Genomic DNA, 23,195 nt, shown 5'->3' with positions numbered 1-23,195 from the left:
TCCAAGAGTTTGTCAAGCCTCATACATTCTCAAAATAGATGAAAGGCAGTGTCTGCCATAGCACTGAATATTCAAATTCTGGATTTAATTTTGATTTAGAGTTTCAAGTACGATCTTTCTCAGAGTCCAAATGTGCTCTACCTTGTCACCTACCTGGCCCGTAGATTTTGTGTAATATTCTCCAACTTTGATCTAGAAGACATGTTGTGAGCAAAATCAAACCACTGTAATTGTTCTTTGTACCAGTCTATTTCTCTTATTGTAACTCTGGCAAAGCATGGAGAAGGAATACACATATTTAATAAATAGAAAATATTTATTATACAGCATTATCAAGATTATCTGACAAAAGGCAGTAACAAGCCAAAGGAAAACACTTTTACAAGAAGCTAAACAACCTGTATAAGCACATACATTCAGGTGAAGAGTATCTGCCCTTTTGGTATAGGGTATGTATGTGTACATTTCCAATTTTGAACAATTATGCTGTAAGAGCTAATACTGTATTATATTCAGGAAAACTTTTAATCATGATGATATTAGGCATTCAGAGAAATAATGTGTTTGGTGTTGAATGTGTTGACCAAATGTCTCGGACTAAAACCTCAGAACAAACTGACATCTTATATTATCTGAATAGTAGAGCAGTTTTCCTGATCTATTCTTACTTAAAAAAAAAAATCTGAATGCACAAGTCTTGTGATATCAAGGACATATGTTAGTGGCATTAAGATAAAAAAACATGTTTCACGAATAATAGATAGTAGGCTTTTACTTGCTAGTTTGCCAATAAGCAGACCGTCTAATAAGTCCTGGAACCACCTATGTTCCTCATTCTGCTCCATTACTGTGAAAACATGGAGCTGAAATTCCTGTTTCAGTCATGAGGTCTTTCTACCACAGGTGTTACAAATAATTTTTTAAAGGAAAGGCAGTCCATTCTTGATATGGAACCGACTAAACTTGGCAGTAAAATATGGGAAGGCATAAGAAACACGAGCCTCAAACTTTGGAGCTGATGTTAAATTTTGAACAAATGATGCAGTGGGTATTTAAAGACTCTAAGATGATTTTTGGCTGAGAAATTAGCTTCCACATGAAGGAAGCATATTAAAATATGACTGCACATAAGGCATAAACAGATATTTAAAGGGGTAAGCTTCATTCCACAAATAATAGAAGAGATCAAAACAGCAAGAAAAATTGCTTTTATTGGGTGTAAAAAGGAGAACAAAAAATGAAACAACTGGGTTACACATACGTGGATATTACACACAGCAAATAACAAAAGCATAAAGAAAAGTGATGACAGTGAAAATAGAGGAATAAAAGTACATAGAAATAACAATGAAAAGAAAGTAAGAAGTGATGAACAGATAATTTGAGAAATTATTACCAGACATAGAGGCTAGTATACTCTGTAAGCACTGAAAGCTCAAGTCGCTGTGGAAAATCCTTTTTAAAAAAATCTAAAATGACCTAAAATAATCTCATTACTGTCATTTTAATCTCATGTTTTAATAATGATGTGTGAAAATTTATAAAATGTACCTCTTTATTGTTACCCACAGTTTTTTAATGAATTTTAAATATGATAAATTTTCAAGCCATTTCATTAATTACATGTTCCACATCATAAAATATCTGAAAAGTAAGTTCCCTCTTAGAAGAAGAGGAAGGACCATCTGAGCATCGTATGAAAACCATTGGACCACAGCACTCAAACCTTCAAAGAGTTTCTGTAGATATTGGTGACAATATATAAAACATTATTTGAACATAAAAATATCTATACTCTATTGGAAAGACAACCTTCTAGTTGCAGTTACACTGACATTACATTGCACAAATTTTATTATCACATGTATACAAGGACACAGAAACACATTTACATACTAGTTACAGGGACTTTGATGACAGGAGGAAAGAATTATTTGTCATTGAACCAGTAATAGTTGCTATGAGTACACCATTAAGTTGGAAGATGGGTTCGTTTCTGTAGTACATTGGAGAAACAATGGCACCAGATACACATACAGCATCTTAGAAGTTCAACTGGTAATATTATTTGCTACAGTAAATGTAATGTAACAATTTTGCCACATGGTGTGTTCTCTTTAATTGAAGGGCAGAGAAGAGCCCCCTTGGCACAAACACAAGATAATCCACAAAACATCTTCTGCCACTCTCAAAATTATCTCTTGTTCTACTTCTTTCCAAAATCACCAATAAGCGAGTATCAAATATGGAACCTAATTTGTGCTGATTGTGTTCACCGCCTCACCCTTCCACGGTGTCCTGCTTCTCACTCCATCCTCCCTTCGCACTCCCGACGAAGCACTTTTTGGTGATGCTTTAGCTCTGATTCCTGTTTTCCTAAATAGAGAGAAATCACATAAAGCAGCAGGGTGTCCATACCGTTTCTTTCCAAGCGTGACAAGCCTGGCTCTGGATCAGGTGCAATGGGTGAACAGAAGCCCCTGTTTGGGCCAGTTCCCGAGCTCCCGAAGACCATTAAGGAAAAGGGGTAGAGAAAAATGAGCTGCCGGACCATGGGTGGTTGCACACCTGCCCCTCCTTCACCCACCTGCTGTCTGGCTCCATCACACTAGGGCTACCATGACTACCATGATGTCAACTACGGATTCACCCGGCGGGTCCCCCTGGACTGGCTCTTTTCAAGCTGGCCAAGTGTGTGTGGGCGCGTGTATCTATGCACAATTGTCCAACAAAGGAGATGATGTCTGTTGATTTATTTGTTTGTTTATTAATTTATGCGGTGAGGGTTGTATGCTATATGGGATTGTGCTTTGTCAGAATTCCCTTTCTTCCCAGAGAAGGCTTTTGAATAATTCAAGAATCGGGATCCTCGCCTGGTTCCTCATTGGCTCCCAGAGCACAGTTCCCTCTGGCCTTCCCTAAGGCAGCAGCGTGGCTCCCTTTCCCGCTGACTTCGCCTCCTCCTCCTCCTCCTCCTCCTCCTCCTCCTCCTCCTCCTCCTCGCAGCTGCCCGCACACCTCCGGAGGTGCTGGTGCTCCCTGGTTTCTCTTGCTTTTCCACGTGGACACCTCCTTCCTACAGGGTGGAAGAGCTTTGCTTATAGTCCCTCAGAATGACCGAGGCGTAGGTCACGTTGGGAGGGGTGCAGAGCACCGACTCGGACACGGGGGAGCTGGGCACCGAGCTGCCCGAGGCCACCGAGTCGCGGAAGGGCGACGGTGGCGTCAGAGCGGGCGAATCCTCGGGCGCGGGCTTGCAGGCCGCCTGCAGCTCGTCGTCCTCCTCCTCCAGTTCGTCCTCCTCCGTGTTCCCCTCGCGCTCGTACAGGTACTCCTGGAGGAGCTTAAACCTCTCGCTGTCGTCCTCGTCCTCGTCCTCCGCCGGCGGGGAGGCGGGCTCCTCCCCGAACGTGCTCAGCTGCAGCGGGAGCATCTGCAGGTGCTGCGGGGGCGCCGGGGGCGGGTACAGCGGGCGCACCCCGTTCCCCGGGCCCCCGGGCACCGCCAGCACCGCGTTGAAATCCGGGATCCCGGTGCTGAAATTGTTGACCACTCCCTGCAGCTGGTCCATCAGGGATTTCTGCGGTTGCGGCGGCTGCTGGAGGGGAGGGGGCAAGCCCTTGGGGATGGCCGGGTCTGCCAGGAAGAGGGGGGTCTCCTCTGTGGTCAGGTGGGGTGGCAGAGGCGGGGTGCTCACAGCCGTTGGCACGCGGCGGTGCACCACCATGGAGGGGCTGCTGGGAGGGCTGAAGCCCACGGGCTGGGCATCCTCCTCCTCCACGTTGTAAAGGGTTTTGGTGCTGGTATCGGAAAAAGTCAGGCTCTTGCCGGAGCCCTGGTAACTTTTAGTGAGGGGCTTGATGACGGCAGTTTGGTTGCAGGCCGTCTCATTGGTCTTCACGTGCACAGAGAGGCGGTGCCACATGTGCTGTCCCTTGGGCACCTGTCTTCCACCTGGTTCAGACCATGACACAGACTTGCCATTAGAACTATGAATAAAATAGAGATGGATTTATTTGCAGATATATCATGCACACAGGAGAAAATACCTATAAATTATACCAATCGCAGCTCAATACAATTTGATCCCCACCCCCACCCCAACCGCCCACCCCCTGGCGGGTGACTGTATGCCTGGCCTCCATACCCTTAACCTCCCCTTGTTAAAGGTCAAATGCCAAAAGCTGCGGTGACCGGTGACCGCAGCTTGCCTCTGTAGCTGCGGTCAGGGATTTCATCAACCCCAAGACAAGGCAGAACACTTCGACCCTGAGGAAGTCGGAGGGGAGAAAAGCCAGCCTGTGGCAGAAGCAGCTAGTTTCGTTCAGGTCTGAGATTTCACAGTTATCACGCACACACCTACACCTAAGGTAATCCCAACGCTGCCACTCAGTGCAAGCCTTTGAAAGATTCCAAAATGCATGGAGGAAACGAATAAGAAGTAAAACTATAGTTACACGTGGACAACAGAACATAATGACCATAGCTCTTGCCTCCCTTTCCTCTTAGTCCCTGGAACAAAGTAAAACCCACATATTAAGCCACTCTCATTGTCCTGTGAGGTTATAAAATATACCCTCTCAGTCACCCTTTCTGATAGGCAGGTATCTCCTGGTACCAGAGCAGCAGGGTCAGACACATGGCACCTGTACAGAAGAGAAAAAAGCAGATGACAGAAATTCCAGACCCATGTTCCACTTATGGGTCTCATAACTTATGCTTTTCTTTCTATTTCAGCACACTATTCCCGACACACACAATGGATCACAATTCACATAAAGGCCCTGATTCAGAGCAGCTAGTCTGGGATTTCCCCACTGGGGAATTTTAACTAGGTGTGTTTGGAAAGACAGAGAACCAGGAAGCCCAGCAAAATGTAGATGCTCAGACCCTGGTTTAGTCCTTCAACAATGCGATGAAATTAAGATTCGGAGAAAGCAGAAGTTACGGAGACAAAGATCCCTCCCTGGTCTTTTCCTCATTGAGCTTTGGAGAAGAAAAATGTTAGGGTACCAGCAGCACTCCCACTTTATACACTTTCATCTTCATGGGACCATCAAAAAGCCAATCAAATAGAAGAAAGAGGAGGAGAAGAAGAGGAAGGAGGAGAGGAGGAGGAGAGAAAGGAGGAGAAAGAGAAGAAGGAGAAGGTGGAGGAAGAAAAGGGATGTACTATGTATATCATTCAAATTCTATTCTGTATGTTATAATAACTCTGGTATTACTTTTGGACTTTTAGCTTTCTTTCTGTATAACTTTTAGCAGATGGTGGTACCTTACCATAGTATACTATTAATAACAGCAGTGTTAATACTTACATCAGGAAATCGTTTTTCTTGTGTGTATGTGGTTCTTTTTTTTTTTTTTTTTGAGTTTGCTTTTTCACTGTATCCATGAAAACAACAGAAAAAGTAGCACAATGTTAACACATTTTTGACAGTAAAAGGAATAGGGATAAGGAACATTTTTTTTTCTTAGGTGGATGTGTGAAATAGACTATTCTATATCATGGTCTTTTGTTTGGAAAAATGTAGGAAATGATCAATAGTTAATATAATGGTTCATTTAATCATTTTGAAAATACAAGAATGAATACTTCAAAAATTATATGTGTGGCATTTATGATGACAGTAATGTTTTGACATTTTATATATTATAATCTTGAAAAATGAAGTGAGTCAAATAAGTACAGAGTCTTGCAGAAATTCTGATATCTATTATAGAAAATTCTGGATATAAGAGTCCTAAAATAGATATAAACTTAAAATTTTGCTCATTATTTGGGAAAAGGTAGTTCCTCTATCTATCTTATAATTTCTATACATATATATATATCATAGAATGTATAGCATATATATATATGTATGTATATATATATATATATATATATATTTGAGAGAGAGTGTGTGTGCAAGCAGAAGGAGAGGGAGAATCTTGAGCAGACTCCCCACTGAGCACAGAGCCCAACACTAGGGTTGGGGGGCTTGATCTCACAACCCTGAGATCACCACCTGAGCCGAAACCAGGAGTCGGATGCTCAGCTGACTGAGACACCCAGGGGCCCCATATATGCTATATTTTTAGTTGCTTAAGAAAAGTCTCATCTCCAAAATACTATATGAAAATTGATATTTCTTTGAAATACATGCTTAATATATTCCCTGAGAATGTGGAAGTACTTGTAAATGCAGAATTACTGACTTTTCAGTTTCCACATTGTTAGACAACCTTTCTTCTGAGTTGAGCCAACAAAAGAACAGATAATTGGTGTTCCCAGCATGAACGGATAGTCAACAAGCCAGCAACCAAGACCACAATCCACTGTTCCTCTTCTGAGTTTGAAACTCTAGGTAAGCTCACCTCCCACTTCCTTCTTTCTCAATTTCCTCCACTCTCTACTCTACTCACACACTCTCTTTATACACTCATTATGACTCTTCCAGAAAGTATAAAACCACTGATTTGCCTCTTGCCTTGCCTTTTAAATATGTTTTAGTGTACCATCCAACCTCAATGATTTGCATCCCTTTTTTAAAAAAAGATTTTATTTGAGAGAGACAGTGAGTGGGAAGAAGGGCAGAGGAGGACGGAGAGAGACCAGCAGACTCCGCCCTGAGCAAGGAGCCCAACTCGGAGCTAGATCCCAGCACTCTGAAATCGTGATCTAAGTGGAAATCAGTAATCAGATGCTCAACAGACCGAGCCATCCAGGAGCCTTTTATTTGCATCACTTTTAATTACAGTGGAAATATATTTTCCTTCTCCTAATGCCTGCCTCTCAATGCTTATTTTTTTAAAAATCATTAAACTAAAAAGATGCCTTGTGTCTTTATTTAGTTGTGTGTGTGCGCGCGTATGTGTGTGTATTTAAGAAATAAGTCCCTTGAAAGCTAGTCTACACCTTACTTAACCACCAGCCTTACATATCCCAACAAAACATTGCTCCATTCTCCATTTATGCTGCCAAAAAGGCATCCTTGTATTCCTGGGACTGACTTCACTTACTCACTCATTCAATCACCCACATGGGCTGTTTTCCTCACTTCCCAGGGTCTTACGTGGGCCTCTTTTTTAAATCATGTGCTTCCTTATGTTAATGATATTATTAATCATCTTACATGTAGGTAAAAATCACCACTTGGTTCTGTTTTAATCCAATACTATTTTTGTTTTTGTAACGGGAGATTTTTATACTGGCCATCAAAATTTGCAGCTTTCCTTCCCCTCAGAGTCTTGCTCTAGATTTGCTGTAAAGTACTGTTTAATTAGGAAACAGTTCTAATGTCCCAGGGCATTTGTCAGATTAAGAAAATTAGATTAACCTCTTTTTACCAAGGACAAAATAAATTGCTTCCTAAAAACCAGAGATAGTGAAGGAAATGTATCATCTAATAGAAGCTGCAGCACGGAGCGCGAACTTTAGTCCTGAATTTGTTGTTTCCGACGTATGGTCCGTATACAACTTGAATGGTCCATGAATCTACACATGCCGTAAGCTGTGTTTTGAGGCTGAATCAGTGTTATGTCTTGATAGATTAAACACTATTTTCAATACATATAAATGATATGATAAAATGTGCTGCTGGACACAAGTGTAGCTAAATTCTGAGAAGCTTTTTTGTGTTTTGTGGTCAAGCGGCTACTAAAAAAAATGTACAATTACTATCATGGATTTGAGTGAAAGTTTAATAAGCATTTTGGTGTGAAAAGGGATTACCCTACTTGAAAAGGCTGGGAACCTACTGCTATGATATTAAGAAGAGAAAAATGTATGAAATATTGCAAATTATCAAAATTCAATATTATTATGAAATAAGTCTTCTATTTAATACCAGACTTTATTTTTTAAAGATTTATTTATTTATTCATGAGAGACAGAGAGAGAGAGGCAGAGGGAAAAGCAGGCTCCATGCAGGGAGATGTGGTACTGGATCCCAGGTCTCGAGGATCACGCCCTGGGCCAAAGGCGGCACCAAACCGCTGGGCCACTGGGGCTGCCCAATACCAGACTTTAATATCTTCTGTTTCAAGCCACCAATTTCTTCTATTATTTAATTTTACTCGATTTCCTAAATAGAAGTCTTAGGCAAACAACCTGATCTGGAAACATCATACAATTGCTGCAAAACACCCCATGTTCCTGCTCTCACTTCAGAAGACAGACATCGGGCCTAAAACAATCTCATATTTGAAGATCAAATGCAGTAGCATTTGGCGTGAATACCTCAGGTGGCTAAATATATTTATCGACACAGACGTTTTTGGAGGAAATGGCTGTTAGGCTGGAGAGGAACCAGGATGTAGAGGGTGATCTATACTGGGAGTGTGCAGAGCCAAGCAGGCCTGGGGCTGCCGTGCCAGCTACGACAGGCTTGGGATCTTGCTTTGGTTTTTCTCTCATTAGATAAGTATAACAATCCCCCCAAACAGAAAACCCAATATTTACAGCACTTTAGAGAATAGTTCGAAGTGGGTGGTGTAAACAGATTAGTATATCTTTGGCATTAGGAGTGATCTTGTCTGTTTTATTTGTTTCAATAAGTACTAGTTACATCTGCAGGGTACACTGCTCTCTGCTCCAGAGAGGTCTAAAATGGGAATAACAGTGGGTGGGTGTTTGAGATCAGGAGGGAAGCATCCTGCACAAGCTGCCTGAGGGGGAAGCTTACACAGCACCTGTCTCCCTTATGTCCAATTCAAGTCTTTGCCACGAGGCTTAATAGCTTCACGACAGACATAAGGATGGCATCCAGAGAGCCCACAGACAAGGCAAGACCTCTGCTTAAGGAGAGGAGACTCACTCCTTGAAACCTGAAGAGATTAGCATTTGTTTTCTCTGCAAATGAAAGTGGAAACAGGAAATGCCATTGAGTCACAGCATGGAGAGAATGGTTTACCAAATCCAGAAAATAAACCAAAGCTACAGACTTGTGGGCAGTTCTGCTGTGGCCTTGCAGCCACGGTGGGGACACAAGGCCTTTCAAAAAAGTCTGGTACTGCCCCAACTGAGACACCCAGAAAGGAATGCCAGACACGTGCTGCCCAAAGGCCTCGCCTCTTCCTGCTTCAGGGAGCCGGTAGCAGAAGGAAGTCTGAGTAGTGATTCTTGTAGAATCACAGGCACAGCAACTATTTGAAGCCCGATGAGTCAGACTCTTGTTTTCCCAGGCAACGCCAAGTTAGTCTTCAGTACAAAGGACTTCCACTGATGCCAGTTACACTTTTGAAAGCTTTCCAGAAAAACCTGCATATTCAGTATACAATCTCTGGGAGCCTATGGGAACATACTTAAAATTCCTCACCTTTTTGACTCATCACTACTAAGGTGGAACATCTCTGAATGTTAGTGGAGACAAACGCTTTTCGACTACACGGTAACTTGGTAGCTTCTGTGGGTATCAGTCTTAAAAAAAATAGCACTGTGAATTTTCTCTCCTCCGATTCTAACATCATAAGCTGGTCAGAGAACCACTTGGCTTGCTGAAATTTACAATAGCTCAAAGTCTAAATATACAGCCCTCCTTTTAAGACCTTTAGATGAATCACATTCTATATGTTCAGGTTATCGGATATGGATAAAAGACAACACGAAGGAAATCGGTTTGCCTTTATTGAGCTTTCTGCTTTCTTCGGTGAATCAATCAAGAAAAAGATCCACAGATAAAATGAGCTCACCAAAGCCAGAAAAGTAGGGAATGCTCCATAAATTTTGCCTAGGCTTAGGATCTACTGTCTTGAGAAAACTGACAAGTCTGTTTCAAACCAATGAGTAGAATTTTGATGGTTACTAAACTTTTTCCAAGTACATTTTATGTGGCCATTGGTTCAACTTAATCCTGATTACTGGCTGAGGAAAGAAATTCTCATGCCAAAGTTTATTGAAGACTTCATGTTGGTATAGGAGTGTTGTTTTAGCAGAGGTATACCAGCTGTAATTATATTCTTCCAGGAAGTATAAGATGAGTCTAGATTCCATTCGCTTTGAAGGAACTTCAAGTCAAGCATTACCGTGTCTTCTATGCTCCACGCTACCAGACCTGCGCTTTTAATAGCAAGTCATTCAGTGTTCCTCAGCTCTAACCTGGAGTCCTCACTGTTCTGGGAAACACAGGGCAGTTGCATTGCTCTGCTGGGATTTTTCCTCAGAGGCAGGATGGATCTAGCCACACGGCTAGATTCCTCAGAGGCAGGATGGATCTAGCCATAACGGTCCAGTAGGCAGCTTTATCTCCATCACTAGTCCTTTGCCTCCATTGTTCACAACAGCTGTGGGAACTGAAAGTCATAGAGAGAACATATCTTTTCTGTTGTTGTTTGTTGAGGGACGACCAAGGCTAAAAATAGCCAGTCTCTTCTCAATCTTTTCCTGATCCTTTATAGTCTCCTGAAAGAAAGCTTCAATAGATCCTATTCCGAGAATTCTTAACAACCAACTTACTAGCTTTGCTGATTCTTGCATTTCTTTCATCACCTACCAAGAATATACCCACTTTTGAGCCTTTGCTTTTGCTTTTAGGCACTCACCTTTAAGTCATGAAATGTTAGGTGACTCTCCTCCCTTTCTGGCCCTGCTGTCATGGCAGGGCAAGCACATCTACTATTCCCATCAATCCCTTTTGACAGGCAGCCAGCAGTTGTCATAATCAGGATCTCCTTGCTGTGCCCTTGGTCACACTCAACCCCATGCTGCAAGTAATGCTCAATGCCTCTTGACTTGGGAAAATTATAGAGAAGGCATCCAAGCAAACTAGAGTCACTTTGGATGTGCAGGGGCCTCCTGACCAGTACCTGAAACATACTGGCTTGGCTATATTTTTCCCTCAAAGAATCAGTATGATTTGAGACCACGTTCTCTTTGTTTGGGCTTCTTAAGGGAATATCAGAACACAGACTTCCCAATGCACTCCACTGAGTGAAGAAAAGAGACACCACAGCCTCAAACATTGGCCTCCACAGCCAGGTTCAGTACCAAACATTTGAACAAATTGGGCTCTTCTCTCTGAAGAGCTATTCGAACCACAGACACCTTATTGGTGGGCTCCCTCCTGCTGCAGGAATGTGTACCTTTGACTCTCCCAGGAGTTTGAAGGGCTGTAAAGGAACAGCTGAAAATGACCACAGACTCCATGCACAATGAATTGAACATGGTCTATGTTCTTTTGTTAACTTAAAAAGGCACTGTCAAGATCTAAAGGTCAAAAATTGGACCAAACATGCACCATTTTTATCAGACGGCAAAAATCTGATAAAAACGCTCAAAATTCTGGGGAAATAATAACAGCATTTCATTTTTTATAAAACTCTCTTTTCGTGGGACTCACAAAACTTTTGTTCTGTGCTCCCCAGGGTGTGGGAGGTGCCCAGCAGAGGCTCACGTCAGCGCCCACCCCCTCAAAGTGACATCATGGGACTCTCCATAAGTTCATGTTATGGCTTTTACTTTAATGCAGACAGTTATCATTTCAAACATTTGTGCAACAGCAAAAAGGCAAAAAAAAAAAAAAAAAAAAAAAAAAAAAAAGAAAGAAAGAAAGAAAGAAAGAAAAGAAAAAAAAAGAAAAGCAAAGAAAGAGCTCTGTTTGCCAAGGAAAAGCTGACAAATTTATGAAGGGGGAAAATTCACTTTCGAGCTTGTGAGTGGGAGTCACAAACAAAAGTGAATCTCCAGAATCAGAAAAAGTGTTGCGTCTTGCATTGAAACTTAAAAAAAGCAAAAAGGCTAACAACTTGACAGTGCCCTTTTAAGAACGATGGACAATCAAATTAAGGCAGTCGTGCAAACCATGGCACGTAAATGGTTCCTCATTCTTGATGGCATGCACCACATCTGTTTCCATGTTAGAAAGTGGAAAAACCCAGGAGAGAGAAAGCAAGGGGCAAACCACTACATTTTCCATGCAGCTTCTCTTACACATTCACTGCAGTGTGGGGGTTTTCAAAGCTGCACATGTGCCGACGGACATTGGCGGGTGGGCGAGAATTCTGGCTGCCTCTTCCTGAAGATTGAAAAGAAAAAGACACCCAGTGAGTGAGTGGTTATACACGTGTACAGATATAGTGATCACACCACTCAGGTGGTGCCTGGGTCTGGGCCAGAGCCTAGCCTGGCTCCTCAGCCTTTCTCCATGTCATCTCCACCCCCATGTGTCTTCCTTGCACTGGCTGGCTGTTTCTTACTGCCAGGCTCATTTCTGAAAGCCACATCAGTGGAGTGCATTCTTTCTTCTACCTTATGGGACCATCTCTTTCCAAGTGGCAGATGCTTTTTCTGCCATGTGTCTTTCTGTCCAAAATCAGCTCTTTCCCTCCACTCTTGACATATCCCTTTCTTCCTGATGGCAATGGGCTCCACCTCCACTCACACTGATGCAGGCTGAATCTTCCCACTCACCACCCTTCTCTTAAAGGATGTTCATGGGTTTATGTCTTACACTGTGAATTTTAATTGCATTGCTAATTTTCCTTCATATTATGTTTCACTTCCTATCAGGTCACATTTATCTCTTGACCCTCCCAAGATGGAATATATCTGACGGTGCAGAGAGGGGGAGTGGCAAGAGACTGGAGGGATCTGCCACTTGGGGAGAAGTCATCTCGTTCCTTGGTTAGAGTTCTCCTTAAACAGCACATAGGATATGGGGAAAAGAGCATCGATTGGTCATGGCAAGGCTAATGGGGTAGCCATGGGCAGTTGGCCTTTTACCATCCTCTGTTGAAGTGAGGATTCCCATGAGTTAGGCAGCACTTCAGAAGGTAGTGGAATAAAGCCATCTTGTTATCACTCCACATAAGATGGCTGCCAACCACAGAAAAGAATTTCAGGAACAAGATGCTAAGGTGAACCATCAGCAAGAATTTCAGGAACAAGATGCTAAGGTGAACCATCAGCAAGTACTGTGGGTGGTATGGATGAGATTGGCTGAATTGGAGAAAATATCAATATTAAGGAACTCTCAGTGATGAAGTCCCCTAAAGGGGTCCCTAAAAACTCACAAATACTCTCTATGTATCAGCATTGGCTACCTACCCCAAGATCCTGGTGCCAATTATCCAGTGTTAATCAGAAGAGGATTATAATAGCTACAGGCAAGACAAAACCTTTTGCTGTATTTCCTATCTCTTTTTTTCCCCCCATTAAAGCAGACAGAGGAAGGGAAACAGAAGAGGAAAGAGCCAGAGACATTGCAGGAGCAGACCATGCCCTTTCCCATTCCACATCTTCTAGACTGAGGCCTGGCACATGCTAGGAAGGAGAGATGTAAATTTGAGGTTTGAGACAAAAATACACTGGAATAGCTTTTCAATGTAGGAATCTGATCTGAATGTAGAAGGTGGGGAAAAAGTCAAAGGTGAAAGAGAAAAAATAAAATTAATCAATATTTGTATTTCTGCCAAGTTTGGGACATTCAATAAACCATTTTCAAAGTACATGATCTACCCAGAATAATTTGAAATCCCTGCCCAGAGATAAAAACTTGAAACACCTTGGTGTAACTTTGTTACTATTGCAATAATCTATTTATTTAAAAAATAGACAAAGAGACAATGTTTGCTATTAAACTTGCTGAAGTATTATGTCCCTGACATTCAATATGCCCACCTGAAATCACAAAAATCATGTCAACAATGAAAACATCAGGAAGTAGATGACCAGAGATAGAAGTATGATATTGGAGTATATAAATGAAACTATCAGTAAGAAAGAACATTTAACCTACAAAATAATAAAACAACTTCATTTCTCAGGAAGGAAGGCAGAAAAATAGACTCAAAGCATTTGGCTACATGCTAAACTGTCTGTGTCCCTTGAATCTCCTAGTTAATTCTACCTGTAGATAGAGTCTACGTGTGGCCTGGCCCAATGGTACTGGGAAGCCAGGACCCCACCCAGGCTGGCTTCAGGCCCCTGTGTCTAATACAGAGGTACAATGTGTCCCTCATCAGAAGGGCCTGCACTTGGGATTTAGTGGGTGATATTCACCATTTTGGAATCTGTAATCATTGTATCACTTAATTTGTGTTTTGTAAGTGATGTTTGATGGGGAAATGGAACATGCACTTAGGGGCTTGGAACCTCAGCTTACCCATAGGGTCCTGCCTTCCTGACTTCACTAGTGCCCCCTGGGACTCAACGAGTCTTCGCTCTCTGACCCTGCCCAGGGATCACTGCCACTCTCCACCACTGGCAGGGCTCTCTGGGCATGAGTACAGGGAGATCAAATCAGGGTCAAGTGCATGTGCTGCTGCATAACACCTCAAGGAGGTGATTGGCCGCCCCCTCCTTGGATTAGCAGGGCCACAGTGCATTTGACAGGCACCACAGGGGTGAGCCTTTCACCCATCCTCCACGCAGGCTCTTTCTAGTCCACGTGCTGTTGTTGTAATATCCTTGGATGTCACCAGTCTGCCAAGGGCCAGGGTAGGAGAGAGGTGAGAAGGGGAGATGCTCGGCTCAATTTCCCTGTAGTGTCTGCCCAGTGACTAGACTGGTGGGAGGAGGACTTGGCAGCCTGAGGGCTGCACCTGCATGGAGTCACAGAATTGGGGCTTCGGCACCTGGCCGGGTATATACTTGCCCCCCAAGTAACCTCCCCCCACCCCTGCCCTGCAAAGGAGTGCAGCACTAAATGGCAAATCAAAAAACATAAGGACAGGTTGAGAGAGAGACCACAGGAGAAAAGACAAGACTTTATATTATAGTCTGTTTAACATTTCCCTCTGTGTTTTCAGCCAGGGGCCTCATGTTTTCTTTTTGCACTGGGCCGTGCAAATGATGCAGCTGGTCTTGTCTGCTGGGTATATGTATGATGATAAAAGTACAGAGAAACATTTTGACAGCTCAGAGACGTGGCGTGCTGACATTAGCATAGGTGCAGAGTGTGACATGCCTGGACCATATAGCATGTCTATCTCCTGGGGACTGGGATGGGGGCTCCGTGGCCTGTGTCACTGACTTGGAATTACAGTTCTGGGGTTCCTTCAGGGGTGGCAACCACATTGACAGTCAAACTCCACACAGTAACTCCCAGTATCCCAAAGCCACCTTAATTCACTATTGTTTGAAATAGTTGAAAAATTATAGCATTTCCTTAATAGTGTCATTTCTTCAGTCTCTGACTCACTTTGTGTTGAAGTGAAATGTAAATGATCTATGCCTACGGACCTTACTTCTATGAAAGGGGGGTTGATTAAAGGTTACAGGCCAAAGCCTTGAAAAAATCTGATGCCAGAGTGTCCATTTTATCAACTGCACAAAAAAACGAGAGGAGCTTGACTTCAGGGTATTTTTAGCAACTGTAAAACCACATATTCAACCAACCACAGATTCGGCAAGCCAGAGTAAAAGCTTGGAGGGAAAATGTAGCATATGGAGACTTGTCAAATATAAGTCTCAAATCTGTGCTTGAATCTTTTGGCAGAAATTGTAGATTTAAAGAAACCCCAGAAATTTAGTAAGAAAGATTCCTCTTCAATTTCTTCAAAAAGTTCAGTTGATTTATTTTCTTTTGCTCTTTTTTCCCTCTTCTTCCCTTCTAATTTTCCTTTTTTCTTCCCCCTTTCTCTTTCCTTTCCTTTCCTTTTCTTTCCATGCAGTCACTGCTTGTTATAGTTTCTCCCATCTATTCTCATTGTCCAAATCTTCCTTTGTCTGATAAGAGACCATCTCTTTTTGGGTGTACTTAGTCCCATATGACTTTGTTTTAAGGTGTTATTTTCTTTACCGTAGTTCATTAATATGTCAGTTTCTATGCTAGGAATTACCCTTCACATGAACTTGAGAAGTTGTTACGAACAAGTTTCACCATGGTAGTGTAGCAATAAGATGGCTGGATAAGGGCCCAGGAAACCAGGCACTCTCCAACTGTGTATTTGCCCCTTTTAGACTCAGGTTTTTTTTCATCCATAAAGGATTATTGAAAGAATAAATGTGAAAAGTTTCCAAATAGCAAAAAGCTATCCCAGCTTAAGACATCACTATTAAAACCCCTCCTCTGAAAGATGGAGGGACAAAAGCACAGACAAAAGACCCAGATATTTTAAATCCAGTGCAATTTAGAGTAGACTAATTCACAGTATCTCAAACTTTACTTCATTTTACTTATGAATGCTAACCACTTTCCTTATTCAAGAATTTCAATAACTTCTACTAGATGATAAACTGTTTTCTCTTCAGATCGTAGGGGATAAAGTTGGGGGTGGGGACAATGTTAGTGACATTGAGTGGATGTAGCAGGAGCAGGTGAGAGCTAGGTACAGAACAAGTTAGCCGTCTGTGTCTGAAGTTGCATGTCTATGATAGGTTTGGAGGTGAGTCTACTTTTAGCAGAGATAAAATGGTCTATACAATTCCAGATGGTCAGTTCACCATGGAAATAATAATGTGGCATCTGTCCAAAGTAATCACAAAGATTGGCAGCAACCACTCAAGACCATTTTAGCAGAGTGTGGTCTATCTTTTTTTTCTTATAGATAAATATAGGATAATTTGTGCCTCCAATTGCTTTCCAAAGCCAAGTGCATTTTTTTCTATTATCTGAATTTAAATATTTATTTCTAAACATTTGTTTATCAGAGTGGAGAGTGGAGCTCTGATTGTCTACATAGGCCGTTTGTAAACGGTAATTTCTTCCACTCTTCATTTTAGGCATGGATATGTAACATAGTACATTAATGTTCTTTATATAAACACACAGTGCAGTTTTTCCACAGATGTGTAAAATACTGCTAATTTAAATAAATTTTAATTATTAAGATTTCTAAGCTAATAAGAGCTTGCAGAGAATAACCTAATAAAATTCAATTTAATTGCCAAAGATTTGTCAAATATCTTTGGCAAATATCTTAAGGCAAACATTTGCCTTATATAAAGTTTCTGTTCTTTTGAAAACATTAAGGATATATGTGAAGCCCTCTACATATTATTTTTTTAATATTTTATTTATTTATTCATGAGAGACACACAGAGAAAGAGGTAGAGACATAGGCAGAGGGAGAAGCAGGCTCCCTGTAGGGAATCTAACACAGACTCAATCCTAGGACCCTGGGATCACGCCCTGAGCCAAAGGCAGACGCTCAACCACTGAGCCACCCAGGCGTCCCTATCTAGTATTCTTAATACTAATCCTTTCCTTTCTGAGGGAAAGTTTGGTATGAGTGGATCGTCACTTGTCATATTTTAATACTTTTACAACATATATATTCATATGTGCTAACAAATAATATATGGTAGTGTTTAGTATGTTATTAGATGTTATATACATAACATCACACTCTATTTCCAGTCAGCAATTTGCCTATTTTGTTCATTTTGTATTACATTGATAGGTATAGCTCTAGTTCAGTCACTTAAACTAAACTGAATACATACCACACTACCACAAATAAAATCCATTCTCCTACTGATGGCCACTTAGGTTGTTTCCTACATTTTGCTATTTGAAGCAATGCTGCAGTAAACATTCTAGATTATGTCTTCTTGCACACAAATATGGGAGATATAGGAGATTTTTTTCTAAGATATGAACCTAAAAGCAGAGTTGGGGATTGTTGTGAGTGTGCATTCATCTTTCTTATATATGGCCAAATTGCTCTACCAAGTGCTTGCCCAATTTACATTAGTATATGAGAATTCATATTCTTTCTGATGTTTTTTCAGACATCTTTAAGATTGGCTTTTTATAATGAAAAATTTCAAAAATATAGAAACATGGAGAAAATACTAAAATGAATACCCATATCCCTATTACTCAGTTTCAGTAATAATATATGTGTGAATCTTGTTTCATCCATATCACCATTTATTTATTTTAAAGAAAAGCTAAATCGTTATGTTTTCATCCATAAGTAATTCAGTGTATAAGCACACATTTTTATAATAAAAGGAAAAATAATATTATCATATCTAAAATATATTAATATTAATTCTTTGATATTTGGTATTAAATGTTTAATATTAACATCACTATTTGGATTTCTCTGTTTGTCTCATATGTTTTTATTTTACTTTTGATTTTCAAATCAGCATCCAAACAAGATCTGCATATTACATTTCATTGATAAGTAAGTCTCTTAAGCCTTCTTAATCTATAGATATTCCCTTCCCTTTTTTTGCAGGCTATTTGTTGAAAAAATACTGATAGCTTTCCAGATTACAGATTTTACTGGTTGAGTCCCTAAAGCATCATTTAAAGTGTTCCTCTGTTACCTATATTGCCAAAAATTGATAGTTAGATCTGAGGGTTTGATCAGATTGATGGTTGCTTGTGCATGGAATATAATTTTGGAGATAGTGTTTACTCCCTATTATACCAGACCAAAAAGCACATAAATTGGGTTGTCTATTAATCACATTAGGATTGATCAGTGGGTTCAGGCGTGGTCAGCCTAATGCATACATTATAAAACTTTCCATCAGCTTTTCATCTAATGGTTTTAGCATCACTGATGATCATTATGAAGGTCAATTATTTTATTACAAAACTGCAAAATGGTAATATTATAATTCTATCATCATTTCTGTATTTGTCAACCAGATTTGTTTTCTAAATTAGAACTTCTCCTCATCAGCTATTTAGTTCCTCTGATGTAGAGTTCAAACAAGTGAAATGGATGATTCTTTTCTTTAGAAATATTCAGAATAATGACTTGATTTTCTAACAACCTCCAACAGTGATCAGTGTATCACCTGTGGGTCTGCTTCTATTGTCTAATTGTTTCCCTTGATTTTTTGGTAATATTATCTTAACTCTTCCACACTAAACACATAAGACACATATGTATGTATGTATATATAAATACACAAACACACACATATAAAACGATTCTGCAGAGGTTGTAAATTGTAGATGGTATTATCTGTGCTAGAGTTGCTTTACCACTTTATCTGTTAAGGGGGATAGATCATCTTTATCTAATCCAGAACTGAGCTGAGTCAAAGTTATTTTATAATTGGGATAGGAATCAGTCTACTGTAGGCCATACCCCTTCAGGACTTTTAACAGAACATCTGGCTGTGCACTAGTACACTTCATCTGGTGGGTCTTCATCACTTCAGCATTAAGAGGCTAAGCTTTTCAAGATTTTCAGTTTAGAATTTTGCATTCCTGATCCACACAACTTCGGAATTAGACAAATGATGGAGAAACTTGACCACATGATTGGGTGCCTCTGAATCTCCAATTTTGTCAATCTTGCCTCATGTGGTTGCTAAAGGTGTTTTTTGTTTTTTGTTTTTCCCACCGATGGGTCTGTCTCCTCAGTATTGAAAGAATTCCATGAAAGTAACATTATGTGTCAGAAATGTTTAGCCTATCTTTTAACCTTTCTGATCTACCCAATTGCAGGCAATTACAAATAACTGAGTGATTATGGCAAATTAATGCAGGAGTTTGGAAAACAGAAAATATTTGCTCATCATAACTTGTGATTCATGGAGGTGCCTAGGTGGCTCAGTCAATTGAACATCTGACTCTTGATTTCAGCTCAAGTCATGACCTCAGGGTCATGAGACTGAGCCCCATGAAGGGTTCCACAATCAGTGGATAGTCTGCTTGAGATTCTTTCTCCCTGTCCTTTTCCCACTGCACCTCCCGCTCACGCCTTTATTTTTCTCTCTCTCTCTCAAATAATAAATCTTTAAAAAAAGCCCTTGTGATTCATTAGTAATCATAATTTCAAATTTAGCTTAATTTTGATCAATTAAAAATTATGAATCCTTGGGGCACCTGGGTGGCACAGTCAGTTAAGCATCTGACTCTTGGTTTCAGCTCAGGTAGCAATCTCAAGGTTGTGAAATTGAGCCGGGAATTGGGTTCAGTGCTCAGCATACAGTCTATTTATTCTCTCTCCCTTTGCCCCTCCCCTCTCTCTAAAATAAAATAATAAATCTTTTTAAAAAATGATGAATCCTTGTTACATATTTGATTTGCTAAAAAGACCAGTACTGTCAATCAACTATTTTCCTATCTCTTGACAAAATATAAAAAATTGAAAAAAACAGAAATCAGAAATAATTACTATGATAAGAAGCTTAAAATCAAAGTAATGATAACAAAAAGGACTTAGATCACTTAAATCTAGAATTGTGTGAGGCTCTGATATTCTTGGCTATAGCATCAACAATATTAGATATGGTTCTACTAACATTTATTTTATGCTACCATTTCTCTGTAAGCAGAGCCATTAATATCCTCATGTCACCACCCATCAAACCTGAAAAAAGAACCTAATAGGCAATTATCACACAAGTTCTTTCATAGTATTAGATGTATAGTCCCCATAGCCCTAAAAGAAAGCATAGTGATATCATAGTTTACTGAAAAAGGAGAGGAAGAGATACTAAAATTGGCATAAGAGGACATCTGCTTTCAGCTAAGATGTAATACCTTGGGGTAAAACAAGTCTCCCACTGAGAACAACTAGAAAAAACAGATTCAATATTTTTAAAAACCATTTACAGACATTGAAAACTGTCATAGCAACCAGAATTCAAGGTACCAAGTCAGAAAGAATCCAAGTCAGAAAATCCAAGTCAGAAATAAGTGAACTTCAGAAGGATAAGTAGATAATCTTCAAATTATTTTGTCCTTGGAACATTTGATGATTCTTGGTTCAGGAGAAGAGACTGAGCATGCAGGCAGGGGGTCTTAACTAAGAGGTAAAGAAGCAAGAAAAACTTTTTAAATGCATAGGCCTATAGACATGAAAATTGATTTTAAGTCTTACAATGCAACTAGGACTTGAGGAGCCAAGAGTTTGGAGAGATATCACACACACACACACACACACACACACACACACACGAGAGAGAGAGAGAGAGAGAGAGAGAGAGAGAGAGAGAGAGAGAGAGACTAACACTTAGTAGGTTCCCTCATAAAAAACGTGCACATTTTAGGCTGCACAAAGCACAGGATACAAAGCTAAGTAGAAAACTGCCAGAAATCAGAATGAAGTTTTTGGAAGTTTCACAGCACTGATGAATCACTTTGAAGTTAAAGGCATTTAAGAATGTGGAGCCCAGGGAAACAGTGGGGAACCACAGGACCCCTGGATAACTATACCCTAGTAATAAGATGCACCAAGTGAAGCAGAATAAACTTTATAAAACTACAATACACACTCAAATCGTTTCAGTCCATCATCGGAGGATCTACATATCAGGAATATATAAATACGTATTGATTGTGCAAAACAATCATAGTCATGTAATATAAGATGTAAAAAATGTGCAGAATTACAGTGCACAGCATGAAAGTTGACACAAAGCAAATGAAATTAATGTGCTTTAAGATCCTTGCTTTGTTTGGAAAGTGAGAAAACTACTAATTTATTTAAGATTACAAAAGTCAGGAAATCCTTATTATAATCTCTAGGGTAACTATAAACAGAATAATAAAAGAATGTTAAGCTAACAGATTAATAGATGGGAAAACTGAATATTAAAGTGCTATATTAATCCAAAGAAAGCAAGAAGGAAAAGAAAAACAAAAGGAGAGCAAACACATAAATGGAAGTAATCATTCCACCAAGACAAGCAGAAAATAGTTAAAAAGTAGATATAAATATGATTATGTCAGCAATTACATCAAGTGTAAATGAACTAAATAATCTAATTTAAACATAAGTATTATCAACCTAAGAAACAAAGTCTAACTCTAACTAACTATGAGCAGCTTAGGACAGACACTCTTTAAACAGAAGGACATGCCTGAATGGCTCAGCAGTTGAGTGTCTGCCTTCAGCTTAGGCCATGATTTTGGTCCTGGGATTGAGTCCTGCATCAGGTTCCCTGCAGGGAGCCTGCTTCTCCCTCTGCCTGTGTCTCTGCCTCTCTCTGGGTCTCTCATGAATAAATAAATAAATCTTTTAAAAAATAAACATAAGGACACAGAAAAGTTGAAAAGCAAAGAATGGAAAAGGTAGAACATGTAAACACTAACCAAAACTAAAAGCTATTAGCTACACCAATGTCAGACACGGTAGACTCTATTTCAGCTAGGCAATATAGAGGAGAACAAGGAAGAATTTATATCAGGAAATTCAAGAATGGATTAGTATTTGATAATAATTCAAGGTATTTCCCCATGTTAACAGAATACAATAGAAAAATAGGATATTTCAACTGATGCAGAAAAATATTTTGACAAAATTCAATGTCCATTTGTGATTAATTTCTCAGCAAACTGAGAAAGGAATAGCCTTAACCTGATAAAGGTAAATTATGAAAACCCTACAGGTAATGTCATATATAAAGATGAAATTTTGAGCAATGGCAGTGATGTCCTAGACCCAGAATAGCCAGAACAATAATAAAGCTGGAGTAGTTATATTACTTGATTTTAAAACAATATAAGATTCAGGAATAGAAGACAGTGTGGTATAGACAAATATCAAGAGAATATAGTAAAGAGTTCATAACTGGGACCATCTATGTGTGTGTTCAGTTGAATTTTGACACAAGCACCAATGTCATTCAATGAGGGAAGGAAAGTCTTTTCAAAAACTGAGCTGGGAAAATTGGATTTCTATTAAAAAAAAAAGAATCTTGATCCATTATTTATATCACACATAAAAAAAGTATTACAGCTCTAAATGAAAAAAGTCAAAATTATAAAGCTCCTAGAAGAAAATATAGGAAAATATTTTTGTGACTTACAGTAGGTAAAAATTTTCTAAACTGAATATAAAAAGCACTAATCATAAAAGAAATGATAAATTGAACTCCATCAAAATTAAAAACTTTCACTCATCAAAAGATACCACTAAGAAAATGAAGTCAGGTCACAGACTGAGAAGATATTATAATACATGTACCTGACAAAGTCTTATAACCAGATTATAAAAAGAAGCCCTAAAAATAAGATACAATAAAGATACAAAATAAGATACAAATGACCTAGTAAAAAAATAGGCAAGAATTTGTATAGTATTTCATAAAAGAGGCATATAAATGACCAAAAAAGTATATGAAAAGAATTTCAAGGTCATTAGTCATCAGGAAAATGCAAATTGAAACTATAATTAAATACAACTACATACTCATTAGAATGACAAAAATGTGAAAGATTACCAACATCAAATGGATCTCATACATTCTTAGTAGGAGTATAAAATGGCAAAATCCTTTACAGCTTCTTTGGCAAAATCTCTCTGGCAGTTTCTTGCAAGTTAAATATACACCTGCCTTATCATCCAGC

The 23,195-nt window shown here is 39.7% G+C and overlaps 1 protein-coding gene across 3 annotated transcripts in view; it reads right to left on the bottom strand.

Annotated features, from left to right (window-relative positions):
• Nucleotides 1-3,018: 3,018 nt before the first annotated feature.
• The window catches only part of GRM1 (glutamate metabotropic receptor 1), a 387,183-nt gene continuing 367,006 nt past the window's right edge, over nt 3,019-23,195 (bottom strand). The window contains exon 8 of one of the 3 annotated variants that reach the window (XM_041735611.1): nt 3,019-3,989. In XM_041735611.1, coding sequence (XP_041591545.1) covers nt 3,077-3,989 — 913 coding nt within the window. In that variant the 3' untranslated portion in view covers nt 3,019-3,076. Of the gene's footprint in view, nt 3,990-11,913; nt 11,997-23,195 lie in introns of those variants that run through there. The other 2 variants (XM_041735625.1, XM_041735617.1) reach the window with 2 other exon arrangements.

The sequence above is a fragment of the Vulpes lagopus genome, chromosome 2 (assembly GCF_018345385.1).
Source record: "Vulpes lagopus strain Blue_001 chromosome 2, ASM1834538v1, whole genome shotgun sequence".
Lineage (NCBI taxonomy): Eukaryota > Metazoa > Chordata > Mammalia > Carnivora > Canidae > Vulpes > Vulpes lagopus.
The sequence above is the reverse complement of the archived record's forward strand: the minus strand, read 5'-3'. Positions and strand labels throughout refer to the sequence as shown.